The sequence below is a fragment of the Octopus bimaculoides genome, chromosome 18 (genome assembly GCF_046866305.1).
Source record: "Octopus bimaculoides isolate indiv1 chromosome 18, ASM4686630v1, whole genome shotgun sequence".
In the NCBI taxonomy this organism is placed as follows: domain Eukaryota; kingdom Metazoa; phylum Mollusca; class Cephalopoda; order Octopoda; family Octopodidae; genus Octopus; species Octopus bimaculoides.
In genome coordinates, this window is record NC_142945.1 from 49,770,752 (window position 1) to 49,798,609 (window position 27,858).

At 33.5% G+C, this 27,858-nt stretch overlaps 3 protein-coding genes and 2 long non-coding RNA genes across 9 annotated transcripts in view; 3 read left to right on the top strand and 2 right to left on the bottom strand.

Annotated features, from left to right (window-relative positions):
• LOC128249764 (uncharacterized) overlaps positions 1–3,262 on the bottom strand; it is a 44,338-nt gene extending 41,076 nt beyond the window's left edge. Inside the window, exon 1 of one of the 4 annotated variants that reach the window (XR_016245039.1) lies at positions 308–3,262. This is a non-coding gene — a long non-coding RNA (uncharacterized LOC128249764). The remainder of the gene's footprint in view (positions 1–307) is intronic. The other 3 variants (XR_016245037.1, XR_016245035.1, XR_016245038.1) reach the window with 3 other exon arrangements.
• On the top strand, positions 1,483–5,719 carry LOC128249755 (uncharacterized). Its single transcript, XM_052974239.1, has 5 exons — positions 1,483–1,636; positions 3,235–3,325; positions 4,008–4,095; positions 4,515–4,571; positions 5,452–5,719. Exons 1-5 carry the CDS (start codon positions 1,573–1,575, stop codon positions 5,521–5,523), a joined length of 372 nt encoding a protein of 123 aa, XP_052830199.1. The 5' UTR covers positions 1,483–1,572; the 3' UTR covers positions 5,524–5,719.
• On the bottom strand, positions 3,448–18,423 carry LOC128249765 (uncharacterized). 2 transcript variants are annotated; one of them, XR_008265867.2, is made up of 4 exons: positions 17,478–18,423; positions 14,841–14,955; positions 6,705–6,783; positions 3,448–4,128 (listed from the first exon to the last, which is right to left on the bottom strand). It is a non-coding gene; the product is annotated as an uncharacterized LOC128249765 (long non-coding RNA). The 2 variants fall into 2 exon arrangements; XR_008265866.2 differs by having other exon boundaries at positions 3,448–4,154.
• Positions 7,907–14,991, top strand: LOC128249763 (uncharacterized). The gene is made up of 5 exons (XM_089366165.1): positions 7,907–8,249; positions 11,414–11,510; positions 12,586–12,682; positions 13,552–13,804; positions 14,906–14,991. Exons 1-4 carry the CDS (start codon positions 8,111–8,113, stop codon positions 13,642–13,644), a joined length of 426 nt encoding a protein of 141 aa, XP_089222291.1. The 5' UTR covers positions 7,907–8,110; the 3' UTR covers positions 13,645–13,804; positions 14,906–14,991.
• A 107-nt stretch (positions 18,424–18,530) lies between the features above and the next one.
• On the top strand, positions 18,531–24,946 carry LOC128249760 (uncharacterized). The gene is made up of 5 exons (XM_089366170.1): positions 18,531–18,645; positions 21,786–21,876; positions 22,721–22,808; positions 22,967–23,124; positions 24,870–24,946. Exons 1-4 carry the CDS (start codon positions 18,609–18,611, stop codon positions 23,069–23,071), a joined length of 321 nt encoding a protein of 106 aa, XP_089222296.1. The 5' UTR covers positions 18,531–18,608; the 3' UTR covers positions 23,072–23,124; positions 24,870–24,946.
• The last annotated feature ends 2,912 nt before the right edge of the window (positions 24,947–27,858 follow it).

The window sequence follows — 27,858 nt, forward strand, 5'->3', positions numbered from 1 at the left end:
AAATATAAACAAATTGAATACACACGAGTGCAATAATGTGCTTTAGGAAACTCAGAACCCACACCAAAATAATGATAACCCCGCTCTAATTACCCAACGAAACTAACCAGCCTACCACACACTGAAACCTCTACCCAGCGAAATTACCATCGTAAGAACAAAATTTAATGTAAGTCTTACTACCTTCGCTTCTATTACCATCACATATGTATCAATTATTTTCGCATCCTAACAGATGCATCTATCTATCTTCGCATTCTGAAGAGATTTATTTTAGCCAGTAAATCGAAACGATCGTAAATACTACCTTCTTTGCTTCCTTCTTCTTTGCTTCCTTCTTCTTTGCTTCCTTCTTCTTTGCTTCCTTCTTCTTTGCTTCCTTCTTCTTCGCTTCCTTCTTCTTCGCTTCCTTCTTTGCTTCCTTCTTCTTTGTTATCTAATTAAATTATTACATCTATTTTCTTCTCTCTCACTATATATATATATGTACTTATGCTATATTTTCTATATGTGTCTTCCGAAATACAAATCCACAAAGTATAACACCAAACCTAAGTCCCGCTAAAATGCCTGCACATACTGAATGAGTATCAAAACACGTTTTACTTAATTCTTTTAGCATTCTGTGAACAGAATTTTATTTTCATTCTCATAAAGGAAATGTCTTAAAGCTCATTATCTTTCGTATATACATGTTAATTATGTAAAAGTCTGAATGAAAATGGAATGACCTTTAAAAAACATCGTCATTTGTGCAAAACCTGTACGTGAAAGGCAAAAAAAAAAAAAAAAAAATAAAAGAATATTTAGAGCCAAATAACAACATGGTCCAGAGTTAACTACAATTGGACAATTATCATTTACATTTCAAAATGTAGACTTGTGTTAATTGAGTATTAATCATTTAGATTTGTAGCAATAAATTTCCCGTAATTTAATTGCTATCAGTACAAATTATAAAAAAATATTTGTGTGCTCACATCTAAAACCCAAAATAAACTGATTATTATCCCTCAAATATTGTCCATTCTATCTGTTATTTCGTTCTAATTCATGTATTTTGAGATTTAAAAAACCGAAAATAAGAGGAAAAGTCGCAGTCCAATTTCCGCCGAGGTTGAATTTTATTAGCTCGTTTGAGGCCTAATAATACATGTACAAGTGAAGTGTTGGAGTAGATATAACGGAATGTTTATCCAATCCAGGGAAATTGGTTACATCGTCCTAAAATTCGAAACGAATATTGAGAAGGCTTACATTTCTGCGTATTATCAAAAAGTTTTCTTAAATACTGCATGAATAGTTAATGTATTCAGTTAAATTCAGGCCGTACACGTTGTATATGTAATATTGACTGCTTCCACTATGCACGAGGACAGACATACGTCACAGTTTTATGCAAATTATCTTTAAGACACCTGCCTCGTTGGTGACTGCACAACGACAAATAATGTAAATATATTATGATATAGCGTATCAAAAACGAAATTTACATGCCTTCCTTGTCAGTTGAATCACATGTTACATCATATTAAATTATAAAGGACAGTGCCATGTGTAAGTCGCCAGTATATGAAATGTTCGTCTGGAAATTACACAATGATATATTCTATATTTATTTTCTTTCTCATTCCTCGTAAGTTTCTATATGATAATTTTTTCGGAATTTTCATTAATATATTTTTGTTGAATTTAGATACGCTATAAATGATGTAGTAATATAGTTAATCTGTCTCATCCTTTTCCTACTCATTATGTCTCCTCATACATACCTACATACATACATACATACATACATACATACATACATACATATATATATGTATGTATATATATAGATATATATACATACTTATGCCAAAATATTTTTATATATCTTACAGAAATACGAACCCACAAAATATTACACCAAAATATAACCTTGTTAAATGGATGTACACATTGAATGAATATTAAAATGCGTTTTTCTTCAATTTTTTTTTGAATGCAGCAATCAGAATTTCATTTTCTTTCGCATAAACGAACTGTTTTCAAGTTGATTATCTTTCGGATCTACACGGTGTAGTTATAAGAAGGAATTGAAATCCGAACATCACAAAATATTTCTTTTGGTATTTGAACCATTTGCGTTTAATATCTGCTCACAATTCTTCGGCTGTTGCACACTTTTTGTAATATTTTGCGTGCGTTCGTATAATAAGTTGCCCTTATAAGTTGACGTAAACGTGACAAGTCAAAATACCGTCTGTGAAGAATCGTTCAATTGATGTTATTCTTGAATACACGCAACACAATGTAACTCGTGCATATCTATGTATTTACTTATGTATTCTATATAGGTGTCTATCTCACACTTCGTCAGTCTCTCTACACATTCAAGCGTGCTCACACACATATATATCGAGAGAGAGAGAGAGAGAGAGAGAGAGAGAGAGAGAGAGAGAGAGAGAGAGAGAGAGAGAGAGAGAGAGAGGTGGTAGAAAGAGATGGGGGAGAAGGAGAAGCAATGATGCAGATAAAGAAATTAGATATCTCAAATATAACATAATAGTTTGAGTATCAGCTAAATCCCTGAAATATAAAATCTCTTCCCTGATGATGAGGTACCGTCTAATACTATGTTGATTGCACCCCTTACGGCACATATTGAGATGAACAACACCAACCAGCATTATCACGCATCTCCAAGCCTCCAGAAACAGATTTTGGGCTTATAATTTTCTCTTTCGTTTATACTGTGTAAGCCTGGTTAATCAATATAAATATCTTATACTTGTTCTTAAATATTCATCGTCTGAAAGTCTCCATCTTTTACTTTCTCTCTATTTCCATGTATACATATATACATATCACGTGTTTCATGCGCAGTTATGTACATATATATTAATACATGTAATATACATGTATACGCCAACCCTCACACATATGTGTGTGTGTCTGTGTGTGCGCGTGTTTCCGTGTTTGTGTACGTTGCTAACATTCAATCATACCGTAAAAGTGCAAATGAATTTCCCCTCTATGTTTCCATACATTACTTACAGTATTTTGAAATCCCCAGACATATCCAATCCCCGATCAGAATTATAATGAAATCTCATCATTGTACGCACAAATCCCCAGAATCGAACATTAAAATACCATATATATTCTCTGTGTCATATAATTGCGTAATAAACAACATTCAATTCTGCAAAGGTCATTTCATAATTTCCTATAAATCTTAAATTTTTTTAGGTATCAATGCAATGACTGTGGATTGCATTAAAGAGGCAAAAAAGCATTGTCCTAGTTTTGTGCATCCTGATAAAACTGATGAATACTGCAGGTACGTATATATATATATATATATATATATATATCGATATAATTTTATTGTTAGACTTTAACAAATAATTATACAATTATGTATTGTCAAATATTTGCTTTTATAAAACGTTTATCTTTATAGAAAGTCTAAATCTTTTTAGATGAATCCATAGCAATGAAAATAAATATTTCTTTTGACTATTATTCATAATAATGATTTCAATGACAGTAATGTCGATGGAGAGTGTACGTCGATTACATCGACTCCATTACTCAACAGCTATTTTTTTGATCGACTCAAAGGGATGAAAAGTATAGAATTTTAACTCAGAATGCAAAGACAGACGAAATGTTGCTACGCATTCCGTCCGGCGTGATAGCGATTCTATCAGCTTGTTCTACATGTTCAATTATATAAAGACAACCGTGCAGACTTACGTTTATTTCTTTTTTTTCATTTCAATTTTAAATCGTTTAATTTTGCTATAGTAGTTCAATTATATAAAGACAACCGTGCAGCCTGACGTTTATTTCCTTTTTTTCCATTTGTATTTTAAATTGTTTAATTTTGCTATCGTAGTTTATATATTTCTGAAAGGTTAATCTCTGGATAATATATCTGGGAATAGAGTTGATATAAAAATATAAATAAAACAGGAATACTTGCACGTTTAGAATTCATTCATATTTCTACTTTGCAGAACTTTCGGGGAATTTGAAAAATGCTTCAAAACACTTGATATATATTGCTTTGAACGGTTCCAAACCATACATTTTCATAATTGTTTGGTAAGTAGCTGGCATTGCATTCGAATTATTTGTCTTAAACAAAAAGTGACAGATCTGAACTATGTAAAAAAAAACACAAAGTTTTATTTTAAGAGTATAAACAATGAAATTGCCCTTGAAAGAACTAACGAGCAAGAAAAGAAAGAATATGTTATTTAGTTCCGTATTTTTTTTATTTTCTTTCAATTCAATACTAAATAATATGGCGTAGTACGTACTGCGATAACGTAATCGTACCAAACGGTCGTAGTTGCAGTATTTCATAAATTCTCTAATAATCTACTGTGTCATACTTGTAAGAGTTTTAATCAGTCGTAGTATTATGGTATCTATATTCGATATTGTTCGATGAATTCCATATAGGTATATGTCTGAAATGGCATTATAATTTTTCACAACAGTTGAACATTCTCTTTCAGACTGTACCGAAGAGGAACAGCTTCCGCAACACAGTTTCTACTGGTCCTGCGTCTTCAGTATGTGAATATAGCTATATCAATTTCAAGGATACGTCTTTTAATTCGCTTTCATATCATTTAAACATTTCTGTGATAAACGCAACTGTTTTTTTTTTCTGTTGTTATCAGTGAGATAGTATGGTAACCTATTTCATTATCGCTACAAAAACAGTAACATAAGCATAAATTATACTGCAAAGCCTGTACGATGTACAAAGATATATTTTCTGTAGATACATTGTAATGTATCTAATATCTAATTACAACAGTCGAATTTGTAATATATACGAATATATACCATATATACGTTTCAATGTGAATTATAGGGTTTTTAGTAACGAGAGTGTGTCGTTGTACTACAATTTGTAGACAAGTTATCTAAAATCCTGTTGTAATTACAATAATATCATTGTTAGTTGAAACTACGTTATACATAGATGGTTTGAAAGTTGAGCTAGTTTTTGATGGAGTTTCTCTATAAGCCTCCACTGAAGTCTAATGCTGGCTCCGTACCGTTTACATAATGCAGTTCTATATTTTAGAGATGAGGAATTATGTACATTATTTACATTTGACGGACATTTGTTCTCATCTTGTTTGCTCTTAAATATAGAACTGGACTTTATAAGTTAATGAAAATTAGTCTCTAAGCATAACTTATATGGTTAAAAATATAACAGACTACGATTTGATGAGGTATCTTAATGTATCTACAACAATTACTCGATACATGAGAATATATGATATATCATTAATATATGATATATTCACAACACCCTAGAGGTCATAGGCCACGTGAATAATAATGGAAGTTCTAGGAGTATAATTGCTTACCTAATTCGCATTAAATGTTTGTCGGCATAAAACTTTGAATAACCAACATTTCTTCCATTTGCAGCCAGCCAGTATTCACAACAGCCACTTACTATTCGCAACTGTTGTTGTAATTCTGTTACTCACACATACATAAGTATCATTATACAGGTATGTATGTGTGTTATTTTGAAGACGTTATTCAATGAGATGAGCAGTAAAAGTGAAGTCCGAATATTACAAGAGATCAGTTTCGCTACAGATGTCTACAATTTTATATGTGACTTTGAGGATAACTTTTAATATTCTACACAGTATGCTTTAAGTGTAGATTAAAATGTAGATTAAAATAATGTAGTATTCTTTTATTTTTATTTTTTTACTTGTTTCAGTTATTTTGACTGCAGCCATGCTAGAGCACCACCCTTTAGCCGACGAAATTGATGCCAGGAATTTGTATTCAGAAAGTTCAGGTGCATTTTCAGCAACAAAGCTTCATATATATTTGTACAGAGATATTTAAAGTCTAAAAAGTATATGTACGTACTGGCCACAGAAACCCACGAACTACTAAAGAGTCCGCTATATAAATTTACATATATAAGCCAGAAAAATCCGCGTTGTAGTGAGTGCGCGATAGGTGAACCGCGATATGGAGAAGGATTACTGAATAAGTATTTTGGGGTGAACAGGAAGTAGAAAGAAGGCAATTTGTAGAGCAAGAAAAAATGTGAGAAAAGGACAAGTGAAGAGGAGATAAAATGGAGAAAATAGAGGGAAAATTAAGGTGAGAGGGATAAAAAAACGAGAGAGGAAATTCAGAGTTCAAATTCCGCTGAGGTCATCTTTACAGTTGCTCCTTTCGGGCTGAATAAAATATGTACAAGTTAAGTACTGGGGTGGATGTAATAGAATGTTTATCCTCTCCGACGAAATCGCTTACTTTGGCATGCAAAATATGCTCCACCGGAGACTTTTGTGACAAAACACTTTGGTGGAGGCTCTATCATGCTTACGTTTGCAATTGATCCTTTATGAATCGATAAAATATGTACAAGTATCAGGGTCGAAGTAATAGATGTTTATCCTACCCGGCGAAATTGTCTACCTTGTCCCAAAATTTGAAACTAATATTCCTTCTTAACATTTTCTCAATTATAACATGAATCTTTATACTCTCAAGCATCACTAATTAGCTACAAATTCATCAACTGTTCATTAAACAAAAAAGCGAAAACAAAACGAACAACAAACAAACAAGAAATAAATAAAATTCAGACATAATAAAAATCGTTAAATTTAGACTGAATACATTGTAAATGTAATTTTGAACCTAACCTTCCACTATGTACAGGTACACCAATATATCACAATTTTCTTAAGGTTATCTTTTATACACCTGTCCTGTTGGTGAAAGCTGAAAAATAAGAAGTTGAAAATGTATCATAATCTAGCATGTTATAGATCAAATTTACATGCATTCTTCGTAAGTTGAAACACATGTCACACCATATTTAATTATAATAGAAATTGCAACGTGGAGGCCGCCAGCGAAGTTTTTCTCCCGAAATTACAAAATCAATATACATAGGATATAAGTAATGTAGTGATCTACCTACTTTTGATTTCATTCTAAAATCATGAGGCTGCTTATTGCTGCTAAATCTCCAGCTATTGATATATGCTAAATCAAAACGTACTTTTATTTGAAATAAGGATTTTGTTTTACAAATATATTATCGATAGCCTTTGAAATCAATTTTGAATTATTAGCTTTCTTAGGCCTATAAATATATATATATTTTTTTAAAGCATCCTGACCAGATGACCACTCCATCTGAGCCTTTGCTTCAACACAAGAGCTTCTATACTTTCATACCGAGAGCTTTCCAGTATCTCAAGATCACTGATGCGGTCCTCCCAATTAATGCCATAGATCCGTCTGAGACACATCTGATGGAAACGTTCCAGTTGTGTTAGCTGGTATCGATATGTGACCCAGGTCTCAAAGGCATAAAGAAGAGAAGCGAGTACACACGCCTTGTACACCTTTATCTTTGTCTTCCTGCATATGTCTCGCCGAGCCCAGACACGCCTTTCTAGCCTTCCGAAATCATAACTTGCTTTCCTAATTCTGTATGGGGTTATGCTATTGTTTAGAATTTATTCACGCATGTAGAACTTTGTAAACGAGTCTCTAGGCTGCTTTTCTTTCTCTTTTGTCTTGTAGGTACAAGTTGTGACAGCATTATTGTTCTTTTGTTATCGGATTTAATACTTTTGTAAGACAGTATAAAGTTGAAAGTTACACATTCTAGTATCGAAGCGCTTAGAAGTTGGGTACGTAACTTGGGTGTGTCGGTAAGAGAATGTATATAGGTGGTTAGTGTAGGCTTGCCCTGTCCTTAAATATAAACAAAACGCCCCTAAGGATTTTGCCCTGCGTTTTAACAATTCCGCTAGCTCAGCACGTTCTATGCATATATTATGTTGACGTCTACCCACTTATGTGTGTACACACATATATCCCATTGTATGTAAAATCATATTCTACACAGATGTTGTGATGTATAGAAGGGTAGCTCAATCCTAAAAAAATAATGAGAATATGAAGTATGAAGACAGAGGTGATTGATTTAGACTTACAAAAGTAAATATTAATAACATATCTGTAAATATCTCATTCTCTTCACCCCCTAGTGTCCAAAAGTTTCTGCCATAAATCAAATTTTCAAGTCTTCTCCATGATTCTAACACATGTTACAATATATATAATCATAAAAGAAATTGCCAAAGGTAATTCGCCCGAATATGAGGAGGTGTTGAATTCATCACGCAAATACACCATGAAATATTCCATAATCATTTTCCTTCTTATTTTCCGTAAGTAGCTATATGATAATTATCTCTGAATTTTTAATATTGTTTGTGTGCAGAATATTAATATGATATAAGTGACATTGTAATATATCCATTCTGTCTCATCGTTTTCTTTCTCACTCTCTGTGCTTATACATACACACATGCATAGACACCCATATATATATATATATATATATATATATATATATATATATATGTGTGTGTGTGTGTGTGTGTGTGCGTGTGTATATATACATACATACATAGATACAAAAGTCACCGGATATCATTGAGATAAAACGTAATTTTCAAGTTAGCGGCCAAAGAAACAGAATTCAGCTCCACTGCACTTCGTGGAGATAAGTCTTGTAGCCCCCCCCCCCTCACATACAAAAAATAAAGATAAGATTACAACCGGGACTGAAATTTTCTTTGCTTGTAGGTCACCAAACCTTTGAGATTTACGGCTTTGCACCCATCTGAATGTAACGTTGAAACAGTGGAAAATTTATGTACGTTTATATGTTTCGTGGGGAATCAAATATTACGTAGTAGTGCATGCAGCTGAATATCTCAAACTCTTTGAACACACACACACACACACACACCATCAGCTATAATATCACTTATACATACAGCTCTGTAAAAAAAACGCACTCAGTGTGATATTGAAAACCACGGCAGCGCTTTGAGAACATTGCTATCTATATATGCTAAAAACGTGCTTCGAAGAAGCTTTCAAACACAAACAGAAATAGACATTTATCAGGAGAATGGATCCTGAATAACAATTGAACCAATCAAAATATTACCATCAACAGCATCCACATTCAACAACAATAAGAATGCTCGGGTTGGCAAAACACTTGCATGAAAACCTGCATTAGCAACCAAAGTGTAGCGGATGAAGACTGGACAATAAAAAAAAAAATCAAACAGAACTCGAAAATGTTCTATTCATATATCAACAAGCATAAGACTGCTTTCTCACCGCTGATCGATAATATCAGAATTCTCCAATACGACGCTAATGAAATGACAGAATTACTGCAGAAACAATACAGCCCTGTCTTAAGTGATTCCAATGATAATGACACAAGCGATCTCAACGAATTCAATCCTCAACACATTATCTCGGGTATAACTTTTACTGCCTCAGACAACAATAAATGAAACCAAGTACTATTCTACTATAGGCTCTGATAAGTTCTCCATAAGTATCCCACAGGAATGTAGACCCTAACCGACCTCTGGAGAATTTCGGTTTAGATTCTGAATATGTGCCGAAACAGTTATCATTTTGATCTGTCATTCCGGTCTTCAGAAAGGGAAAAACGGTTTATCGCCGATATTACACAGTTCGCATATCATCAAAGTGTTTCAAAGGTCAGTGGGTGTGATCAAGGACAACTGGCTCTCTGGAGAGCATTGTGTGTGTGTGTGTGTGTGTGTGTATGTATGTGTGTATATAAAGTAGTTCGAAATCAGTAACAAAACGATATGTTTCGTATTTAATATCTTCAGAGTTGTAAGGCGGCGAGCTGACAGAATCGTTGGCAAGTCGTGCGAAATGCCTATCGGTATTTCGTCTGCCGTTGCGTTCTGATTTCAAATTCCGCCGAGGTCGACTTTGCTTTTCATCTTTTTAGGAGTCGATTTAAATAAGTACTACTTACGCACTGGAGTCAATGTAATCGATTTAATCCCTTTGTCTGTCCTTGTTTGTCCCCCTCTGTATTTATCCCCCTGTGGGCAATAAAGAAATAAATATTTTCAGAATTGTTGCCAGTTGTAAAAGCAACAGAACTTATTCTATTGATATAGAAACAGATTGATCTTCATAATTTTCTTGATTATAAACTTATACAACTTTAGCCCTAGCAACGATAAATGGAGAATAATCAAGAAACACAAGTGCATGTCGTGTAATAAGTGTCCAGCACACATTAGGAGAGAATTTTAGCCAATGTGGTAATGTCTCATATATTATATCATACAAATGAGCAGACACACTCATGCGCACCCGACACACACACACATCCACACACAAACCGCAATGTACATACATACCTATCACTATATCCATGTATACATATATGGAGCGAGAGATAAAAAGATAAATATACACTTAAATGCATATATTTATGTACATGTACATGTACATAAATATATACATGCATATGTGTGTGCATACAGATATATCTATGTATATATATCTATATATATATATATATATATATATATATATATATGTATGTGTGTGTGTCAGTGTATATATAAGTATATACATATATATATATATATATATATATACATGTGTGTATGTATATATATATATAATACAAAGAATATATATACATGTATACACACATATATGTACATACTTACATCTACATGTGTATATACATGCATATCAGGGTACAGGACGTTAGAACAATAAACTACAGACAACGGAACGAACACATAGGAAAACGGAAAGCCACTTGGAATATTCCTTCATCAGCTGTCTCTATTCTATCTAGACGTTTCGAAGACAAGACAGAACGTACTCTAGAATAGTCTCTTCCTGGGTAGTGGATCAACCCACTACACACACACACACACACACACACACACACACACACACACATATATATATATATATATATATATATATATATATATATATATATATATTGTTGTACTTGGGGATGGTCATATTGCCAGTTTAGCCAATAAAAACACACGCACTGTATATTTGGTGTTAATTTGCTTCAGCTTTATATTACATTAATCTTAATCTTATTTCGGCCAGAGTTCTTTCGTCACACTTCTGTGACCTCATCAGTGGTCCTTTGTTTCCTTCTTTCTTATGTGTGTCTCACCTTGCTAACTAACACACGATTTCACATCAAAAATTTTGCAAAACAAATATGTATATATATATATATATATATATATATATATATTTATGCTTGTAAGCATGAATATTTATAGATATAGATATAGTTATATTATATATATATATGCGTGTGTGAGTGTGCGTGTGTGTGTGCGTGCGTGTGTGTATGTGTGTTATACATACAGCCCTATGTATTATCTCTATGATATGAAGCTAACCAAACTCAAAAGCAAGTGTTGCTGTTTAAGAAGATTCAATTTCGTTAAAATCATTTCAGATTTAATTGGCATTTAAAACATTTTAGGTGTTGCGGTGACAGAGATATTGAATTGCAATCAAAAGGGAAAAGGTGCTTGTCCTAATACTTTTGCCTATCCCGAATATACGGCGGAATTCTGCGGGTATGTAATGATCATACTGTTTTTAACAGTGTTATAATTAATATCTATGCATACATAAAGACAGATACACACACGCACACACTCATATATATATATATATATATATATATATATATATATATATATATATATATATATGTATATATATATATATATATATATATATTCTATTGAACATTGGGAGGGGCATTATGCCGGTAATAATAAACACACGCGCTGGTTTAGTCCTTTATTATTATTGTTATTTAATGTGTTAGTTACTCCGTTAACCAATTTAGCGATCAGCCGTTCTATAACATCTCTTTCAACACGTGAATTCACACCAAGAATCTTGCAATCCAAATACAAATACGAACTATATGTATATGAGTGTGTTATAGGCAATGAAATATTCTTAAATAAATAAGACCTAATGGCAGCATTCGAACAGTTTATCAATGTAAAAGATGACAAACCGGTAAGTTGCGGGACGTAAACACACCAGCATCGGTTGTCAAGCGATGTTGGAGTGACAAACATAGACACACAAACATATACATATGCATACACACACACACACACAGACACACGTATATATATATATATATATATATATATATATATATATATATATATATATATATATATATATATATATGACAGACTTCTTTCAGTTTCCGTCCACGAGATCCACTCACAAGGCTTTGGTCGGCCCGAGGCTATAGTATAAGGCACTTGCACAAGGTGCCACGCAGTGGAACTGAACCCGAGACCATGCGGTTGGTAAGGAAGCTACTTATCACACAGCCTCTCGTACAGCTTTTGAATTGAAAATTGTTTCATTTTTCTATCGTCGTTTCAAGATCTCCGAAGTTCTAATCCCATGGCTATATTATATTTAACAGTGAGAGTAGACTTTCTGTTTTGTGGTAACAAGCTGAGAAATGATTTTAAGGAAAAATATTACGACTTGATTTTGGTTTATTAATCTTATAAACATCGGCCACTCGCAAGGCTATTTTCATTAGGATATAATATTATGAACAATACACGAATATCTGAATGTATAATTTTCAAGCCTGTTTTTACACTGCAGTAACTACAAACTTTTCCTCGAATGCTACGAGAGATACAAAAAGGAAGACACTGAGTGTTTGGATCGTTTCGACTTCTTACATTTTCATAAGTGTCAGGTAAATAGCTGGTATTACTTTAAGCTTATAAACCTAAAACAATGAGTGAGTGAATATATGGCCGGTATTATTTTGTTACTTTAATTTATTTTCCCTGCCCCATTAAATTAAATAGAAACAAACGATTTAATTTTTTTTTTTTGTAAGAATATAAGCAATCAATATTTTTCCGAGAAGCCCCTTCGAAGAGACAATCGAGCAAGGAAGGATAGAGTATATTATTTAGGGGTGTGTTTATTTTTTTTTCAATTTAATACTATATGATGTGGCCTAGAAACTGCCGCGACGGCACGGTGGCAGTATTTTCTTTGATAGTCTCTGACAGTCCATAGTTTATTACTTGTATGCATTTTAGTCAATCGTTGTTGCTGTTGTTGACACTCCGTCGCTTACGACGTCGAAAGTTCTAATTCATCCGATCAACGGAACAGCCTGCTCGTGAAATTAACGTGCAAGTGGCTGAGCACTCCACAGACACGTGTACACTTAACGTAGCTCTCGGGGATATTCAGCGTGACACAGTGTGACAAAGCTGACCCTTTGAATTACAGACACAACAGAAACAGGAAGTAAGAGTGAGAGAAAGCTGTGGTGAAAGATTACAGCAGGGTTCTCCACCATCCCCTGCCGGAGCCTCTTGGAGCTTTAGGTGTTTTCGCTCAATAAACACTGCCAACGCCCGGTCTGGGAATCGAAACCGCGATCCTATGACCGCGAGTCCGTTGCCCTAACCACTGGGCCATTGCGCCTCCACTTAGTCAATCCTATATAATCAGTATATAACGAGGTATTTCACATGGAGGTATGTCTCAATATTTATCATAAGTTTCGAAACAAACTTTTCACAACAATTTAACATTTTCTTTCAGATAAAGCAAAATTCCGGCAACACAGTTCGAGTAAGCAATACGATTCTAGTGCCGCTGACTCTTCAATATCTGTCTACAACAATATCAGTTTGAAGGATATGTTTCTTTAATTCTCCCTAATGCCGTTGGAACATCTCTGTAGTAAACGCAGTTGTGTTTTTGTCATCAATGAATAAGTGTTGTGAACATTTCCAGTAACTGTAACATGACCAGAAGACTGCAAAGGCACCCCGACAGAAGAATATTTTGTTCAGTAATATGACAACCTAATTTCATTGATAATCGGTTACAGTGGACCGAATTAAAATTTTGATATGCTTATATGATAAAATGTCTGATTAAGCTGATAATATAACGTAATAATTGAAATATTAGAACAGTGTATATTCAAATAGATGTGTTAGATACATAGTATATATTCAATACTCGTTGCAATCTAAACTCGACGCTACTGTGTTAAGTAATTGTTTCGATGTAAGAGATGTTCTAGACAAAGGTACTTAGAAAGTGGCGCAATTACTTTCAAATTATTACAAGGTTAACATACGTTATTCGTATAATATCGCAGTATGCAACTGGATTATGAGAGGGCATGGTGCTAGTGTCCAATTACAGATACAGTAGCATTAGTCTCTGCATCAATATTTTCAATGTATTTTAATAATATATATAACAATATAATAAGAAGTATGATATTATTGTGATGGCGCTACATTGCGGTTAATAATAAAATTGTTACCGAAGTAATATTCATTGCTAATATGAATATTAAGAGAAAGTACCCGAAGAGAAAGGTTTGAAGAATAAGATTAGATACATTCATCCGAATGAACAACGGTCTCATAGCAGCAGTCCATAATTCCCATAGAAAGATAAATAATAGTAAGAAACTTTATATCTGAGTTACTGTAAAACGAATAATTAGTAATGTCCTCGATCGTAAATTAAACCTACATACACTGTACTAAAACTAGAGCTACGCCAGTCCTTAAAAACATAAGTACATTAATATAGACAGAAAATTTGTAAAACTATTAAATCAGATATTGGACCTATCAAAGCAAACTCTACTTCGAAAATAAAGATATATCAGGGCATGACTAATATGCCTAACAAATATATTTAATACTAAAATCTGATGTATGAATCGAATTTAATATACCCGTTATATAAAAAAAACAATATATTTAGGTTTTACCAATATATATTATAAACACAATAGACTAGAAAACATAGGCCAACTGAATATCAATGAAAATACTGAAAGTAAAAAATGTAAAATAGCTCACGTGATTCACATTTTATGTTGGTCGATATAAACATTCGATTAACCAAAGTTTTCTTCTATTTACAGGTGAAGAGCCAAACAATCTTCGTTACTGCGTTTTCAATTCAGTTATTCATCTATATGTATAAATAAATATTATAATGATACATGTATATATCGTTTATCTTTTATGTGTTAATTGTTTCATTCTTTTAACTATAGCTATTATATGCACAATGTTGAAGTGTTTATTCGACAAACTGCCTTGTAAACGTTTAAAAATCCTGTGTTAGAAATTCCCACCTTCACTGTAGTTATCTGAAGTCTTGTACTTGTCATTTATAGTACAATGTTTTACATAATATTAGGCGTATTTAAAGGCGAAGAGCTGAAAGAAATGTTAGCACGCCGGATGAAATGGTCAGCGGCTTTTCGTCTGTCTTTACGTTTTGAGTTCAAATTCCGCCGAGGTCGACTTTACCTTTCATCCTTCCGGGGTCGATAAATTAAGTACCATTTGCGTACTTGGGTCAATCTAATCGACTGGCGATTAAAGTGACGAGAGAATACCCAAAGTCCTTATGTACAGCCAAGTTGATACTATGCCCAACATAAACATTATGTCTGACAAAAAGAGAGTGTAGATAGCCGGATCCTCATACTTTGAAACCGTTGGGAGAGTCCTTCATATATATATATATATATATATATATATATATATATATATATATATATATATATATATATATATATATATATATATGTATATATACACATGAATTTTTTTTTAATACATATTTTACCTGTGAATTTGCGTGTGTAAACTGGGAATGCATACGACGAGTTTCTCTGCCTTAGGTATACAGAAAACACTCGGCGAGAAATGGAAGAAAGAAGAAAAAAAAATAATAATGATAATAACATCGAACACAAGGATGATAAATCGATATCTGAGAGAAAGAGAGAGTGAGACACTGTGTTCTTCCACTCTACAAAACAAGATACTTCGTTTAGGATTTACTGAGAATCACCAGGCGTTTGACATTCAGAACTGGAAGAAAACTCTATTCTCATTTTTGCGCAATTTAAAAGATATATAGAAATCCTAACTGAAGGAGTGAAGCAAGTAAAGTTGATGCTAGATATGTATCCTAGCTATCAGACCTTCTGATGTAATAATATGAGGAAGAAATGTAGAAGAGGGCAAACATTTGCGAGTGGGTATTTGTCGAAAGTGGTTTAAAATTTTAAAAAATGAGACGAGGACTGAAGAGGGGTAATATAATTTAGATCAGGGCTTCTCAACCGGGGTCCATATGGACCCTGGAGGTCCATATGGACCCTGGAAGTCCATATATCGTTTTGCGGTCCATAGATACAATATAATAAATTGGGTGTTCACGGTAATTTTTCAGGGGCCATGAAGGAATGGATTCAGACAAGTGTGTGTGTGTGTGTATGAGCAATAAATTGGGTATACATCAACGATACATGTAATATTTCATCAATTACTTTTATGCAATTCCTAATGACATTTAAGCATAAAAAACATCACATGTCTATGGGAGTCCATCCAAAGAAAACGGAAGTCAAAACGGTCTATGGGCCAAACATGGTCGAGAATGCTGACTTTAGGGAAAGTGTTTCAGTGAATATTAAACTGGGGGTCATTTTACCGTGGAAGTACCCATTTTATCGTTGGAGTAACTTTTGAACAGAAAGGCCTTTGAAGAGATGAACTGGGTATTGTTCAGAAAAAATGAAATGAAAGTGATTAAAATTTAGGAGTGAGATTTGGGTTGAGTGGTTAAGAAGGAAGAGAAAGGGGCACAAAAGGGAGATTCGGATTAAAGGGATGAGTTTTAAGGAGAAACGTAATAGTTGGGCGCTTACTACCTCACATATTCGCGTGCCCGCGTGCGCATGCGTGCACTAACGTTATGTCGAATATTTCAGTATATGAAATACATACGCACGTACGAATATGCATATTTTCATAAGTAAAACGGAAGATATAAACAAATCACAAAGCTAAGGAAATATATAAATAAAGCGTTGAAAAATTGTAAAACGGAAGTTCTAAAGGGATCACATAATCAAGAAAATATATAAAGATAGCTTGAACAAGTAACTGTTATAAATACATTAAAGAGGTTCAAATGTGTGGGTGCTGATGTATGTATATATATATATATATATATATATATATATATATATATATATATATATATATATATATATATAGATATTTAGATAGATAGATAGATAGATAAATACACACACACACACAAACACATTATTGGCTAAACTGGCAATATGACCATCCCCAAGTACAACAACATCTGTTTCAACACACGATTTCACATCAAAAATCTTGCAAAACAAATATATATATATATATATATATATATATATATATATATATATATGTATATATATGATATATACATATATATGCATATATATGTGTGTTTGTATGTGTGTATCTATCTATCTATCTATCTGTTTCTCTCTGTGCAACCTATGCACACACTCACACACACACACACACACACACACACACACACACACATACATATACACATGTATAGGGGTGCGAGTGTATGTGTGGGTGTGTACATATATTTTAATAAAAGTGCCATTTGACATTCTAACATACCTGATTAGCCGCAGAAGAAAGACTAATTAAACGTTTGCAATATTCACCACGGAACTTCATTGTGGAAACTATGAATGATTTAGAGAAGGTTATTAAGAAGTTTAAATATTTAATATTTTCTCCTGACACTTGACTTCATAATCTAAAGGAATGCTCCTCTTACATTAGCTTTCTACTGTGGCATATTGCCAGTCATGCTGTATCCGAAACAGTCGGATAATTTGGCAAGCAATACAATTGAGTAAACTTGAGAGAGTATCCTATATCACAAACATTGATGAAGAAATTGTTACCACGCTCAATATGAATTGGGAAAACGTCTTCGATATATTTCTTGGCTATACATATAGTTTCTTTTGGCCTTTTGAGGTTAATGCTATCACTGACATTCGTGTCAGAATCTTTCGGTAATATTATCTGTAATAAGGAACAACTGCAAAAATACCGTAATTCATTGGAGAAGATGGATGGTTGACACCGAAACAAAGAGTCACACACGTCGCTTTTACATTTGTTATTTACATTTACGCTATCACTTCGGATATTTTTTCGTCATGGTACTCACGAGGATCTGAAAGACATCATCTGCAGCAATGAACTTTTTGGTGGGTACGTTGTACTCATGTGTGGAAACCTGGGGTCGATTTGCTCGACTAAAACCGTTTAAGTCGGTTCTCCGGCATGGCTGCAGTCAAATGACCGAAACAAGTAGAAGAATAAAAGAATAACAGACTGTATTATTGACATTTAATATTATGTATGCGTAGGCAATATATTTCTGTCATATTTCAAATTATATTTGATACACATTTCGCGATGAAGAATGTAAAATAATCAGTTACTTCTTTTAGCTTTAAAGTCAAAGTAAAACCAATTCGGTTGCTTTGAATTTGCAAGTATATATAGCAAATGAAGTAAACAGTATAGTTACACCTGCAGATAATGACCCAAATGTTCTCGGAATAAATAAACATTTGAAAACAAATTACCATGTAGTATGTCATTCTAGAAGTTTATATATCTCCTAGTTTAGTTCTAACACATGTTACATCGTGTATAATTACATAAGTAAATGTTATATGTAAGTTGTCATAATACGAAGAGGAGTTGAAATAAACAGGACAATTCCCAATGTATTATTCAATCTTTATATTGTTTCCTATTTTCCGTAAGTAGTATTACGATAATACCTTCTGATTTTTCTTTACTATTCTTATACATATATACATAGTATAATATTCTTATACATACATATACAACTAAGTTTCAGTTGAATTGGGTATTTAAATTGAGGTACCTCGTTAAGTCGGAATAAAATGCACACACAACAATGCAAATTAAATATGAAACTTAGTACACATGTATCGGTCGAATGATATTATTGCAGTATATGTAGACAGTGAGACCCAGCTGAGTGAAGAAATTTGATCTTAGGTATTCAGATATGCACTTTATATTAAATATACTCTCCACAATATTTACGACGGGCAGATTCCTAGATAGGTGAATAAAATATGAGTAACAGAAAGGTACAGATTTCAATCCAAAGTATCCGTTTCTAACGACCCCTTTAATTGACTAATGAAAACTGTTTTCGTTAGAAGAATTCATGAATTTCAAAATAGAGGACATTCAAATTTACAGTGATTCTGCTACTATTTGAGTTGACAGATTAGATTTACCAGAATAGTGTATACTTGGTTACAAAAGAGAAATTTAGGTGTTTATAGAGATTTTTTTAGGACAGGGAAGGATATCAGTGACACAGATATCTATAACTTCTAACAAGAAAGGAGGGCACGGTTCCAGTAATCTATGCAATGTATGAAGGGACATTCCTGATGCATTCAATGAAGCTAGAAATTCAAGTGGATATCGCTCAGCCTCAGCAATACCTTATATATGCTGTAATAAGTGCGCTGCTCACCTCGGAGTTAATTCATAACCTCTTCGTTTATCATTAAGCACTCTGAGGTCTTTGGTGAGAGGTTCTCTCTACTTCATCTCACTTCTTGAGAGGCATTGTCAAAAACATCATTTACCGGCGACCTACCAATGCATGAACCATGAGGTACTTCTACATCATCACTTGATACCCTTGGATCTTGCACAAGAGTTTTGCAACCATTGTCAATGTGCAGTAGCCATGTTGAACATTCTCTTTCATCTGATGTTGATGTAATATCTTAGCTGAAGTGTAACCAGAGAGAACAGTTCTTAATGCAGATCAGAATTACTGCCTCACAAGTTCCTCTTGGTAATATTGACAGAACTTGCCTGAAGTGTCCACACATGAGTACAACGTACCCACCAAAAGGTTCATTGCTGCAGATGATGTCTTTCAGATCCTCGTGAGTACCATGAGGAAAAAATATCCAAAGTTACAGCGTAAATGTAAATAACAAATGTAAATAACAATGCCTCTGACTTCTGGCGGGGGCGCCGTTTTCATCAACAAACACTGCAGTTATTTCATTGATTGCTGGAAACTTGTATCGGCTTATATAAATCCCTCTTCTGAAGTGTAGTTCGCGCTTCCGTAATGGTACATTTTCTGTTTTGGCAATTTCCTCTTCTTGCTGTTCAATTAAGTGCATGTTCCTATATAACTCAACATAACGATTTACTTGATGCATAACATCACTAAGGACCACCATTATTTGAGGTGAGCATCCTGAATTCCGAGGTACTTCTCTTCTGTATTGCAGAGCTTCGTTTGTATCAATAATATACAGCCTACCGTACTGCAGGTGACCATTGACAGGATGCCAGTTCGTAGTATTGTTGTAAGTTCGGCCCTGAATACGGAAACAATACGGACCTCTTCGTGATAGCACTGAGATTTTCACACCATATGATGTAAAGGAAACTGCGCAGTTCTAAGTTCTGTTGGGTTTACGAAATGAAGCAGACACTTGGTCATTTTTTCTCAGACATACGTTTCAATATCTAAATGTATGATTTCAGTAGAGGCAAATTCGCATTTCCATTCTGACATCATTTGAAGTTTTCATTTGTAAACCTCAGTGCTCCACAGTACTCGGAATACAAGTCCATATCAGCTATATCAAATTGTTCTACAAGATTATCAATAAGCTTCTTCAATGGTGATCCATGGCTTACTTCACGCTATCGTTGCACCTGTTCATCTCGCAAAGAATGACCTGCTCAGTATTCATATTTGCAACGTTATCTTGATGTTTTTCTCTTTCATCATGTTGCTAAGCAGCCCTTTCCAAATCATCCATTATTTGTCTTCTCTGTTGCAGCATATTTCTCTGTTTCTCCAGATACTACGCACGTTTTATATCATCTATATTTTCCATTTTCTTTTGTTTTACAATTCCCTGTTGCTCTTGATACTGTCAAGCTGTGCATCATACATATTTTCAATTCTTCGTTGCATTATATTTCTCTGCTACTCCTGATTCTGCGCACGCTGTAAGTCATTGATATTTTTTTTATTCACTGCTTAAATATCTGTCTTTGTTTTAATTGTACCTAGTTCACTGTTTTTCATCCTTGGTCTTGTATTTCCTCTTCTGCAAGTGTGCCTCGCGTTGCTCTTCATCCATTGCAGCTCGTCTCAGGTGTTAGCGATATCTGTCACTTTCTCTGATTTCCTGCCGCGATTCTCTTGTCCGCTGCCTGTAGCGCCTAACCCTCTCACGAGCAGCTTCTAGTCGTCTTTCTTGATCCATTGATCAGTAATTTTAAGAAGAGTGAAATATCACAAACACACGTATAAAAACAGGAATAAGCTTAATAAGGTTAAGGATGTTCGCATACACGTATAATACAACCTCAGTTAAATTCCATATATGTGCCGCGTGAATATTTCACGGGTTTAAGGGTTAATCTATTGGGTTATTTCTCCCGTGCGTCGTGTACTCATACCGTCGAATATGAAAAATGACAAAAATACTGAAGAGGTTACAGATGGAATAAGTAAATAACTAACAGACAAACAAGCAGAGCTATTATTAGACAGTAGTTACGAATGTTTTGCTGCAAGGTAAATGTATATTAATAACATTTAATCCCATTGTCTACATGTAAATGAAACACTTATCCATATTTCTAAATATTTATAACTACATTGTGAGTTTTTTAAAACGAAACCCATGTCTAAAATGTACTATCATATGTCACTAACATACGTACAAACTCACCAAGTCAAATTTCAAACAATCATATGCTTTCCCGCGATGATACCAATTCGAACCCAACATAATTGATGGTGATGTTTTGTTACAAATAATCCAAGTCATTAAAATCCATTCAGAAATGAAATTTCCAATGTTTTAGGTGTTGCTGTGACACTCGATTGCAATTTGGATGCACGAAAATATTGCCCGCACAGTTATTCTGAAGTGGATATTTCTCAAGCCTTCTGCAAGTATATATACCTTTATTACTTCTATGAATATTATAATTAAAATTTTGGTAGTTATTTATTGATTTTCAATTTTCACACAAAGCCAGTAATGTCGGGGGAGCGGGTAAGTCGGTTACACCGACCCTAGTTTTTTCAACCAGCACTTATTTAATGAGTCTCAAAATGATGACAGAGAAAGTTCATCCCGGCAGAATTTGGTCTCAGAGTATAAAGACGGACGAAATGTCGCTAAGCATTTCCCCGGCGTACTAACGAATCTGTTAGCGCGCTGCCATATTGACATATATTTGTTGCTATAAAATCTGTATCGTTATGAATATGATAGATCTATTTCCGTGGTTTCAAGTTGACGAAACGAAACCTTTGCTAATATATTTTATCTCCTTGTATAATTAAGTAAAGACAGTAATATAATCGAAACTACCCCAGATGTAACAGATGCTATTTGTGCGGCCAATTCACCTCTAAAGTGGACCAGACCCCGCGTTTACTTATAAAGGTCAAATCTCTAATAGAGAAAAGTGCGTAAGAAATGTATTAAGCAACAGACTGTTAAATATGAATGCATCTTTCGAATTGTAAATGTTTTAAAATTTAACCATTTTATCTCATTAGCGTTGTTTACTGCAACCGTTTTCCCCTGACTAATATATTTTACTGTGAATATGCATTTTACAGTGATCACGATATTTGTGACGAATATATATAGTTGAACATTGATTATTTTGTTACTAACACCTCTAAGTCATACGGAAGGCATGTTTGAGCGCAGAATATATTAGACATTAGATCATAACAATATAAGCTATACAAGTGTACCTGAATGTATTATTCTATGTTCCAGGACCTACGACAAATTTTACAGATGTTTCTCAGAGAAAAATCGATATTGTATGGGTTACTACGAATTCATACATTTCCATAAGTGTTTGGTAAGAAGGTTGCATTATTTTAGTCATTCCTGCAAAAAAAAAAGAAAAAAAATGTTTTTTGATATCTGCACAATATTTGTTAGTTCTTTTTTTAATTTTATGTGTTTTTTAACCAGCAAATTAATTTATTTCGAAATATTTCAACGTTCTCTTTTTAGGACCATACGACGAAGAAACCAAACGGCTCTGTCAATATAGTTGGGATTAGCAATAAGTTTCTTCTTCCATTTGTTAACATATTACTACAAGTGTCGTCAATATGAAAGGTATTTCGTCGAATTCGATGTAGTAAAGCTGAGACATTTCTGTCATAAAGGTAACTGTCGTTTCCTTATAAATGAAACGGTGTATGAAACATTTTCAGTTATACAATACTAACACTAACGTAAACAGAAAGCCTGCTGTAAAGCCTCAGGATATAAAACGAGATTTTTTTTTACAAGAGTTACAGTTTAATTTCATTTTTAATTAGTTTATAATGCTGATGCACTTATATAACAATATCTCGCCCTGAGATCTGCACTGAAATGCATGCGTTAGATTTATAACATATAATCAACATTTATTGCGATGTAACTTCTTCGTTATTACGTCCAGAGATTGTTCCATTGGACAGATATTGTAGAAAATTGTATTAAGAAACTGGTGTAGTCTCATTAATATTTTCTTACGTTATTTACATTGGACGGATATTTGTCCTCATCTTGTTTGTTAACACAACGTTTCGGCTGATATATCCTCCAGCCTTCATCAGGTGTCTTGGGGGAAATTTCGAACCTGGGTTCTCATTCAGATCACTACCTGGATAATAATAATAATAATAATAATAATAATAATAATAATAATAATAATAATAATAATAATAATAATAATAATAATAATAATAATAATGATAATGATAATAATAATAATAATAATAATAATAATAATAATAATAATAATAATAATAATAATAATAACACTTTCAATACAGTAAACATAAGAGCACCACAGCAAACCACAGCACATACCCAAGGCGCACAGAGCTGCGCTCGGTAGTGAAGTGAAAGCACGTTATAAAAATAAAACTACTGAATAATAATAATAATAATAATAAGAAGAAGAACAGCAACATACAAAAAAAAACCTTAGGAATGAGAACCGATGTTCGAAATTTCCCCCTAATCACCTGATGAAGGCTGGAGGGTATATCAGCCGAAACGTTGTGTTAACATCAAAGAAGATAAGGACAAATATTCGCGAAATGTAAATAATGTAAATAATGTAAATAATGTACACAATTCCTCATCTCTTAAATATAGAAACGTAATATTTTCTAAGTTTAACTTTCGTTATACATAGAAAGCATATCAATTACAATATATAATTTTCAATAATTCTAGTAACAAATATAATATTTCATTAAGAAATATAACAAAATTTCATTTTCACTACCTTGCTGTTGGTGATCAAATTGCAAAGAAAGAAATTTTCAATGATTATGCTGAATGTTACGCAGATGCACAGCAAAGGCATGGTTGTAAGAATAAGATTAGGCATACTCCCCCAAGTAAAAATTGATCCCATTGCATCAAGATTTGTAATTTACAAAGCAAGAGGAAAAGTTTTAAGACATATCACAGTTAGTCAATTAGTAACATCATCGAAAGTGCACGAAATCTTAAAAACATTGTACAACGACAGATCATAAAAATCATAAATACATACAATCAACAAATAGTAGAAGAGCAAATGTGAGATAAGTGTAATAAATAGTACCTATCCAAACGTAACCTTCTATTAAGGCAATGTCGTTATCTCAGGGCACAAAGAATATAAGAAATATATTATACACTACGGTCTGATACAGGGGTCTGGCCTAATTTGACCGTAAAAAAACTCGACGCGAAAATATATATAGGTTTTTATTTATTTTATACCCATAACACTCTATACAAATTTAACCAAATTGATTACGGATGAAAGAACCGAAAGAAGCAAAATAAAATAACGTGCGTAATTTACATTAAATGTCTGTCAAAATATATCTTTGCCAAACAATATTTTTGTTTCTATTTACAGGTGGAAATCCAACCCGTATTCGTGACTGCGATTGGAACTCTTTTACTTGTATAAATAAACATGATAATATTAGTATATATGTGCATTATTTTGAAATATTATCGTTATTCAACAACATGTCCCATTACTGCGAAATTATTACGGAAAATCCGGAAGTCGCCCACTGCTTTATAAGTTGAATATAAGATATCGTATATCGCTTAACACAAAATTAGGCATATTTTAACTTCATATGAGACTTCATATATATATATACATATATATATATATATATATATATATATATATATATATATATATATATATATATATATATATATATATATATCGATAGATAGATTAAATAGATAGATAGATAGATAGATAGATAGATAGATAGATACACACACGCACACACACACACACCGATATGTATATTGAATTGAGTCAGAAATTTTGCAATATTTTCGTAAATTATGTAATATATTTTTCAAGTTCCATGTTTTTCAAGTTCCATGTTTTTCAAGTTCCGTGTTTCGTGGTTCACCGTGTGGGCTATGATTCTGCTAGTTGTTTGATCCCATCATGGTAGCAGGTATTGTCCTTCGAGGGGAAGGAACTCTTTCACTGAAGATTCCGATGGCGAAATATCACGAGCGTAAGACATGAGAAATGGATGGGAACGAGAATTAATGTGAAGGACCTAGGTCTACACTATACGCTAGGTGTGGCATCAGTTTGACTTCCTTCAGCTCCTGATTCTTATTCAGTGGCATTCAAGCGGCAACAGAGCTTGTAGTGGAAGAATTCGTTATCTGTTAAACAATACTGAATCTTTTTGCTACACAATACCATACGTCCGTAACATGCCATGATCGTCTAATATACTCTCAGTGCGTATTATCTAGTTTGCCTACAGCTTGAAACACGACCTCTGAATCGACTGTTTTAGGGTTAAATGGATTTTCAAATTGTCGATGTTCTTGCAGTTCGAGAGAAATTTCTTGAGCACACTGGATACTGTACTGTGGCCAAATACGCCTTTACGGTTTACACCAAACTTGCTTTTGGTTGATTTCGCTGTGCTATGGCCCATTTCGATATCATAAAGCCTAAGTTACCGAATATGACTATTCTGCATGAGCATCTGTGTGACTTTCGAACCACATGCGGAGTTAAGTTATGCACAACAACCTACCGATATTACTACAACATTACCAACTTCAGACGAGACCTGATGTCATATTTTCAGTTTTTACTATTTGCATTTTTTAAACAATTTTACAATATTGAAATAAACTAGTACTTTCCTGCATTTCGCAATCATCAGATTCATGTAGTGACATTCGTTTTCCACAATTAACAACTGTAGCGAATGGTTGAATTTATCGTTTAAGTACTCTCCGGTGGGCTCAAGCAGTCTGAATCTTACGAACCAATTCTGACCAATTAGTATGTGGCTTAGAAGTAAAAGGTCGGCGGGCACACCGTAGATTCTTTACTTTGAGCTCACATAGAGGAATAATTATTTGTCTATATTTTTGAACTTTATAATCAATGTTCTTGTTTTCATAAAATTCTATTCTTAGTATTCGAGAAATTTTTACATTTCAATCGCCTCAAAGTTCATTTGGTCAACTCAGCTACCATCCTCACTATCCCTTTTATTATTGTTGTTAGTGGTAGCAGTTGTAGCAGTAGTACTTATTTTTATCACCATCATCATCATAATAAACTGTCCATTTATCGCGGGTTTGAATTTAAGAATAAAATTCTTTTCTCTGAAATTTCTCTCAACTTGATTTGATGTGTGTAGTTTGTAGATGGAAATATTATACACTTTTTTTTATCACATGTTCCTAGATGGTTGCTTAAAGGGACGTAACGGACACGAGAGTCCATAATCTGCTGTCAGTACACACGTGAATGTTCCGATAATGCATTCCCAGTCTGACCAACGTATATCACAATTCACAATTCAGGCATTTGATGCAGTAAATTAAATTTCTGCTTTTGCAGTTCATATTTGCATCTGTAAATATTGTTCCGGGTTTATGTTCATATAATGATCGGTATGTATCAACTGAGATGTACCACATCGATTATCATTCCATGTAGTTACAATGAACGATTCGTTATTAGATCAAACTTTGGTAAGATTGCTTTGACAATGCAAAAGACGTTTTGGTGGAACGAATTGTGTCTCACTATAAATGGTAGTACCTGCTCACGTTTTCGTCATTTTGGGTTGCCTTAAGATGTTGTATGGATGTTTCTATAGCACGCTGTATATAATTTTCTATGAGCGGGATGTGAATTTTTGTTTGAGTAGAAATTCTTTGAGTTCTGTTTGGCGTTTAACTCTGGTATTCACATCTTTCACAATGGTACAATATTATTCTGGGTCGGCAGTATGGATATTGGATTTTGTATGTTTTGGATTAGAGGTAAACTACGGCACTGTATATATATATATATTGAAAATGCATGGAAGAGATACCTCGAGATGATTGCTTCGTAATCTGGAAAAATCTCTAGATACACTGGAAGAACAAATATCCTTCTGAACAATCTGCACCCAACTCCCCGATTTACAAATGAAATGAATAACATCAGATTACAATTCTTGACATAATGATAATTACGAGTGACACCACCATCACCACTCATATATACTATAAACACAAAGACAGGCATTATACCTCAAGTATAAATGGTGCCATCCAAAACATGCAACGTCATTATGGATCTGTAAGCCCCCAGATAAAGCCGTTGGGCTCACAACAACTTTTTTCCAACTCATTAATTTTCTCTGCCGTTTGTACTCTGTGTTAGTTGGAAATTTGAATATAAATATCTATATATTTACGCTTAAAAATTCCTCATATGAAAGTCTACACATTATCCTTTCTCCCGTTTTGCATGTATACATATATACATATTTTATATTTCATACCCAAACTATATATTTAATATATTTACTATATATAATATTCCTAAATTGTACATC